At 53.1% G+C, this 7725-nt stretch overlaps 1 protein-coding gene across 2 annotated transcripts in view; it reads right to left on the bottom strand.

Annotated features, from left to right (window-relative positions):
• The window catches only part of CCDC110 (coiled-coil domain containing 110), a 36456-nt gene extending 32892 nt beyond the window's left edge, over positions 1–3564 (bottom strand). For both annotated transcript variants that reach the window (XM_075610155.1, XM_075610159.1), the window contains exon 1: positions 3211–3564. In XM_075610155.1, the coding sequence (XP_075466270.1) occupies positions 3211–3508 (298 nt within the window). In that variant the 5' untranslated portion in view covers positions 3509–3564. The remainder of the gene's footprint in view (positions 1–3210) is intronic.
• Between the last annotated feature and the right edge of the window lie 4161 nt (positions 3565–7725).

Below are 7725 nucleotides of genomic sequence, written 5' to 3'. Positions count from 1 at the left end.
GTGTGGGGGAGAGAGAGTGTGGGGGAGAGAGAGTGTGGGGGGGGGGAGAGAGAGAGTGTGGGGGGGAGAGAGAGAGAGTGTGGGGGGAGAGAGAGAGAGTGGGGGGGGAGAGAGAGAGAGTGGGGGGGAGAGAGAGAGAGAGAGTGGGGGGGGGGAGAGAGAGAGAGTGGGGGGGAGAGAGAGAGTGGGGGGGAGAGAGAGAGAGAGAGAGTGGGGGGGAGAGAGAGAGAGTGGGGGGAGAGAGAGAGAGTGGGGGGAGAGAGAGAGAGTGTGTGGGGGAGAGAGGGAGAGAGAGTGTGGGGGAGAGAGGGAGAGAGAGTGTTGGGGAAAGAGAGAGTGTGGGGGGGAGAGAGAGAGAGAGAGAGAGTGGGGGGGAGAGAGAGAGAGAGAGAGAGTGTGGGGGAGAGAGAGAGAGAGAGTGTGGGAGAGAGTGTGGGGGGGAGACAGAGCATGTGGGGGGGAGAGAGAGAGTGTGGGGGGGAGAGAGAGAGTGTGGGGGGGAGAGAGAGAGTGTGGGGGGGAGAGAGAGAGTGTGGGGGGGAGAGAGAGAGTGTGGGGGGGAGAGAGAGAGTGTGGGGGGGGGAGAGAGAGTGTGGGGGAGACAGAGGAGAGAAACGGTGGGTGACACACACAGAGGGTGGGTGATACACAGAGAGAGAGGCTGGGTGAGTGACTGGCTGGTTGAGTGGTTTGCTGGGTGAGTGGCTGGGTGGGGCAGGGGTGACTGGGTGGGTGAGTGACTGACACTGACTGGGGGTGGGGGGTGACTGACACTGACTGGGGGTGGGGGGGTGACTGACACTGACTGGGGGTGGGGGGGTGACTGACACTGACTGGGGGTGGGGGGGTGACTGACACTGACTGGGGGTGGGGGGGTGACTGACACTGACTGGGGGTGGGGGGGTGACTGACACTGACTGGGGGTGGGGGGGTGACTGACACTGACTGGGGGTGGGGGGGTGACTGACTGACTGGGGGTGGGGGGGTGACTGACACTGACTGGGGTTGGGGGGGTGACTGACACTGACTGGGGGTGGGGGGGTGACTGACACTGACTGGGGGTGGGGGGGTGACTGACACTGACTGGGGGTGGGGGGGTGACTGACACTGACTGGGGGTGGGGGGGTGACTGACACTGACTGGGGGTGGGGGGGTGACTGACACTGACTGGGGGTGGGGGGGTGACTGACACTGACTGGGGTTGGGGGGGTGACTGACACTGACTGGGTTGGGGGGGTGACTGACACTGACTGGGGGTGGGGGGGTGACTGACACTGACTGGGGTGGGGGGGGGTGACTGACACTGACTGGGGGTGGGGGGGGGTGACTGACACTGACTGGGGGTGGGGGGGTGACTGACACTGACTGGGGGTGGGGGGGGTGACTGACACTGACTGGGGGTGGGGGGGTGACTGACACTGACTGGGGGTGGGGGGGTGACTGACACTGACTGGGGGTGGGGGGGTGACTGACACTGACTGGGGGTGGGGGTGACTGACACTGACTGGGGGTGGGGGTGACTGACACTGACTGGGGGTGGGGGGTGACTGACACTGACTGGGGTTGGGGGGTGACTGACAGGGGGGGGGTGACTGACTGACTGGGGGGAAGGTTACTGACTGGGGGGGTTACTAACTGGGGGGGTGACTGACTGGGGGGGAGGTTACTGACTGGGGGGGGTTACTGACTGGGGGGGACCTCTGGTGTCACACACATACACATACTCCCATACATTCATTCACACACACACACATTCTCCCACACACACACACATACACATTCTCACACACACACATTCTCCCACACACACACACATACACATTCTCACACACACACAGGGGAGGAAAGGCCGCGACCAGCACCACGCAAATCCCCCACCCACCCGCGCCCATCTCCCGCTCGTGTGGGGGGCAGGCCGACACCCCCCCACCCCCAATCAGCAGGGTGGGTGGGAGGCACGTGGCGAGGTATCCCCCACTGGGCGCCCCAGGTGACAGTCAGCCCCGCCGTGGCCGCCACTGCCCTGCTCCCCTCGCCGGCATGTCACAGTGCACGGCCAAGCTGCAGGCTGCTTCTTCCCCCCCAGCCCGCGGCGGCATGATGCTCGTGGCGGGGGGGGGGCCAGGCCGACATCCCCCCACCTCATGCGGCGGCTGCGCCATCATGAAGGTAGGGGACGCATGGGAGGCACGTGGTGAGGGCCGAGCCCCCCCCCCCCCCCCCCGCAAGCCAACCGGGCTGCAGCAGCGGGGACCTCCCGCCCCTGACATCGATCGGTGGATCGAGGGGAAGGGGAAAGGAGGAGGGGAAGGGGACAGGAGGAGGGGAAGGGGACAGGAGCAGGAAGAGGGGAAGGGAGCAGGAGGAGGGGACAGGGGACAGGAGGAGGGGACAGGGGACAGGAGGAGGGGACAGGGGACAGGAGCAGGGGACAGGAGGAGGAGACAGGAGCAGGGGAATGGGGCAGGGGACAGGAGAGCTACCGCGGTGGGGAGTAGGGAGCCATGTGGGGACCAGGGGGATCGCAGGGAAGGAGCAGAGGGGCCGCAGCATGGAGAATACTTACCCTCCAACAGAGCTCCAGGCAGAATGGCCGCTCATTGGGGGCGGGCTCATATAGAGCCTGGCCGCGCGCCCACAAAGCCTGGAGCGCGCGCCAATCAGGAGTCAGGTAGGGGAGTTTTTTTTTTTTTTTTTTTTTCAGCGCGAGCAGGGAAATTTCAGCGCGAACGGGGGAATTTAAAAAAAAAACACGTGTGCTGCTTGGGCCAATAGTTACTCGCCCGGGGGTTAAATCCACCCGCCCCGGGCGAGTAAATGTATACAATTGTCGAACACTGTGTGTGTATATATATATATATATATATATATATATATATATATATATATATATATATATATATATATATAATATATATATATATATATATATTTTACACACACCTTATGATGACATCTGTATGACAATAATGATGATAATAATAGTAGATACATACACAGATAATGACATGATGAATTATATATATTTGTAATAATAATAAGATATATCGCACAGATGACAGTACCTGGATGTAATAATAATAATAATAGATATTAATAGCAAACAAATATATATATTACTGCGATGACACCGGAATTACTTAGTAATAATAATATTATTATATAGCACACAGATGATGGCCCCTGGATTTGATAAATGCTGATAGTTACCTGAAGGGTCCCTGCTCCTCTGCTGCGCGGGCCGCGCCCGCTCCTCCCGGTCCCCGCTCCTCCAGTCCCCGGGCCGCGCTCTCTCCTCCCGGTCCCCGCTTCTCCGGTCCCCGGGCCGCGCTCTCTCCTCCCGGTCCCCGCTTCTCCGGTCCCCGGGCCGCGCTCTCTCCTCCCGGTCCCCGCTTCTCCGGTCCCCGGGCCGCGCTCTCTCCTCCCGGTCCCCGCTTCTCCGGTCCCCGGGTCGCGCCCTCTCTTCCTGGTCCCCGCTTCTCCAGGGAGGCTCCGGTTTGGGTTTCATGGCGGACGCAGAGCCGGTAACCAGGCAACACTTCTGCGCCCAACGGCTCCCGAGAGAATCCCGCGGAACGTACGTCACTTCCGGCTGTGCCGAAGGTTTTGGGGCAGGAGGCATTCGGCGGCCATCTTTGTATGGGGCACAAAAAAAGCATAATATTGACTTTAACCAAAGTGTAATTAATTGGGGGAACTCATCAATCAGCACAAGCTGTAGGGAGATCTGGGAGGAGAGTGATGGAGGTCTCTTCGTCATCCTTATTCTTTGTAGGTGCAATTGGAACAGCTTAAAAATGAAATGCAGATGCAAATAAAAGGAACCTAAGTGCTGTCATTTACACAAACAAACATCAATGTATCATTTTAATGCAATGCCCCCAACATTTGTACACAAATGTAAGTACAATTTAGTCCCTTTGGCAACGTGGGACACAGGAGCTTACGAGCTCCTAGAAAGACACCAAAGTGAATGTAATGTGTTATATGCAGAGATCGTTTTACCAACAAATCACTTGTGTTTCTCTACTTGTTTGTTCATAGTAACACATACACAAAACAGAACTGGCGATAACCCCCTAAAACACCATCATCATTTGTCTGTCATCAATTCTTCAAACTGCGGTATATAGCTGACGTTTCTGAGTTTCAACTAATTAAACACAGTGCTCCTCAGCTCTCACACACACAACAATACTCAGCTCTCACACACACACAACAATACTCAGCTCTCACACACACAACAATACTCAGCTCTCACACACACAACAATACTCAGCTCTCACACACTCAACAATACTCAGCTCCCACACACACAACAACATTGTACAGTAGGTACAGGGTTTAAAAGATGTAGCCCCACATTGGCGACCAGTTGGATTTCTTAGGGGCCAATGAATGGAGAAATGTTTGTCAATCAAGTGTTTTCCCTACCTTTATCCCACCTGTCATTATCAGAGAGCCAATAAAGGTGTGTGTGTGTGTATCACACAAAAGGGAGCAGCCAGAGGAAATCATACTCCTACCAAGTGTAACTATAAAAAAATGCATTCAAAATACTTAAAGGTGTCAGATTTGGGTACAAATTACCCAATAAGGTCCCTTAGGCTAAATCCCCGCTAGAGCTGATCGGGCTGAGTGGGCGGCGCTTGCGGAGGAGACTTACACACGCTCAGTCGCGATCAACGCTTACATAAACAAAAAACCTATACTTCCCCGCGCGCTCAGCTGGACACCGGCGCTTATGCTTGGAGCGCTCTCCAAGCATGAGCGCGCTCAGCGCCAGCGGGGGCTTAGCCTAAAACATGACACTTAAATTAGGTCACTTTGGTCCTAAAATGGATTGCCCCGTTTCTTTGTGGGACATAAAAAAATAGGCACGTTACCTGCTAAATACTGTAGGTACGGTTGTACCTCCTACACTCTGTACATGTCTGTAAGTACCACTAAAAATGTAATCCCCCTGGTAGCAGGATGCATGTATCGTCTAGTGTTTCTGTCTTTGTGGTATGTGGGGCATTTTTAAACATACTTTTATTACATTTTTAAGAATATGACGGGTACAAAACAAAAGCGGAAAAAAAGGGAAGTTAGGGAGGGTATGGCTCATCTCGAGAGGGTCCCAGCAATACTTAAGGAAGACATGAAAGAACAATACATAGGGGTGATAATATAGCAATATATTGTGCAAAGAAGGAGTCATTACTTAATAAAGGCAAACTATTGGGTACGAAATTAAATCAAACTTGTGTATTGTTTGGTAAAGTAAATATGTTAGTCTCCACATCTGTGCTACGGACCATATGCGGGAAATTATTTGAGAAAGATGAGAGGGGGACTTCTGGTTCTTGTCTTTTGGTTTTATAGAGACTTCATTGTTTCCTGTTTAACCACTGTCTCTAAGTTACATTGATCCATGACCCAATCGGAAATTTGCCATTGACCCTCCTTGGAAAGCCGCTCGGATGTTGTTTTGTGTGTGCCCTGTATACACTGCTCTTTGTGAACGCCAGTATTTCAACATTGCCTTAAATGCTCACTAGAGGGCAACATTGCACAGGACTTTATTATAATTAATTGCTAATCTAACCATGTTACTTTTGAAAAAAGTGAAACAGCAAAAGAGTTAACATTGGTTTTACAAGTACATTTAAAAAAAAATTATTTAAACATAACAGATGAGTATTTTCTGGATAAATACAGTTGACGTGCTAAGTCTGTACAGCATGCTCAGGGTACACCACAGTGACCAGACGATTCAGGCTATGCCATTTAATCACAGATATACTAAGCCGTGGCAAAGTCCTTGCAGTTTATAAGTACATTTGCATATTTACTGAAAGTTTTGTTAGACTGACCTAGCCTAACCTAATGTGTAGCAGCTATGTCAGGCTCAAGGGCAAACTCAAGGTCTCTCTCTAAGGCCGCGGGCATGGTCAGCGCTTAGCTGCTGAGCCGCTCTGACGCGTGTCAGTGAGCCCCTGCAGCCGCAATGAGAGCGGCTTTAGCAGGGGGCTCGCGCACGCTTCCGCAGGCGTGCGGAAGCGTAGCCGACAACCAAATTTTAGTTTACGCACGCAGGGCCGGTCACGTGAGTGGTTCGCCCAATGAGGGCGAACCAGCTCCGTGACGTCACTGGCCCGCCCATAGACACGCCCCCGGACGGTGCGCGTAGTAAGGCCAGGGAAAGCACCAGCTTTCCCTCAGCCTCCGCCCGGGCTTAGTGTCTATGGACTCAGCCTAAACTCTTTGGTTGTGTCACCTGGTAGTTTTTTGCTACACTACTTCGTTGATATACAGTACTGCCTTCCTTAGATGTTTAACTACTGTTCGATAGTAAGTTAATTTGAGCATTTAAATTTATTTTTGTAGAATAAAAGCTGCCTGAACTTCACCCTCCTCTACCTGTACTGTATGTATTCTTCCACGCTTGACACAATGCTATCATTTTATTTAAATGTAATTACGGTTTACGTTTCCTTTTACAAAGGAAAGGGCAACACTGAATAATTCACTGTATGTGGATCCTTGAAAGGAGGAGACAAGATTTCTAAAAGATGTGTAACGGGTATTCCACCCCACCCAATCGCATATATAGTGTGGGTGAGTAGAACATGCAGTGTTACCGGTGTGGTGCGTATACCTGTAGGCTCACAGGAGGGCTGAGCTTCCGCCACTGGGAACCTGGGGCAATTATACTAGGAGTAACCACTTACTCAATAGGTGCAGCGCCTCCACCTGCGATGGCTCCCACCAGAGAGGGAGTGGATCCTCGCAGGACAAACTCAATGATCACATACACAATGGGGTATAATAACTAAGGACTTTACTAACATGTAATACGACACATCACATTCATAACATAACCTGTGTCCCTCCCAGGAGGAGACACTAACCGTGACGTCTCGCAGGACGATTCCCCAACACTAGGTGATCCCACCCAGTGTCCAAAGAACCCCACCCAATGTCCCGCACTCTTGCAGAGAATCAATGGGTGACTGCGCAGTCACTATTAAGCTAAGGGCCCGGTGGTGCACTTAGAACTGTAGATACCTGCCGAGCACTCCAGTGCTCGGGTCAGCAACGCTTCACAAAGGGTCAGACGCGTGATGAATCCGTCTGATCCTATCCTGGCGATATTCTCTGCGGACCCCCAACGTGGGTCCGAACTCCGTCACTGGAACCGCAGCATCCGCTGAGTCCCTCTCTAACGATACAGCAACGTGACACACCCTGCACTACAGGCCGTCCCTATAGCACAGCATCCTTAAGTGGCTTAAGGGTCAATCTCCTAGGGCCTTCAGGGTTGCCTATCCTATATAGGTAGGTCTTGTACCCACCCTACTCATAATACGGGCCCTGGGCCATGGATCCCCGGACTGGTTACCGCTATGAACCCCCCCCAGTTGCCTCGTACTACGCGCAACGCTGGCCTGGGCAATGGCTCCCCGGATTGGTTACCGCTATGAACCCCCCCCTCGCCTCGCCACTCGCAACACGGACCCTGGGCTATGGCTCCCCGGACTGGTTACCGCTATGAAACCCCCCAGCTGTCTCGTGCCACTAACTTACAACAGGACCCTGGGCTATGGCTCCCCGGACTGGTTACCGCTATGAAACCCCCCAGCTGTCCCTATCTTCCCTTCTGTTCCCCAGTTGCTCACTAAAGTAAGTGACAGGTTCCCTATCCTGAGGGCTATCCCTGGCAACACTCACACTACTGGG

This window comes from Ascaphus truei, chromosome 1, assembly GCF_040206685.1.
Source record: "Ascaphus truei isolate aAscTru1 chromosome 1, aAscTru1.hap1, whole genome shotgun sequence".
In the NCBI taxonomy this organism is placed as follows: domain Eukaryota; kingdom Metazoa; phylum Chordata; class Amphibia; order Anura; family Ascaphidae; genus Ascaphus; species Ascaphus truei.
The sequence above is the reverse complement of the archived record's forward strand: the minus strand, read 5'-3'. Positions and strand labels throughout refer to the sequence as shown.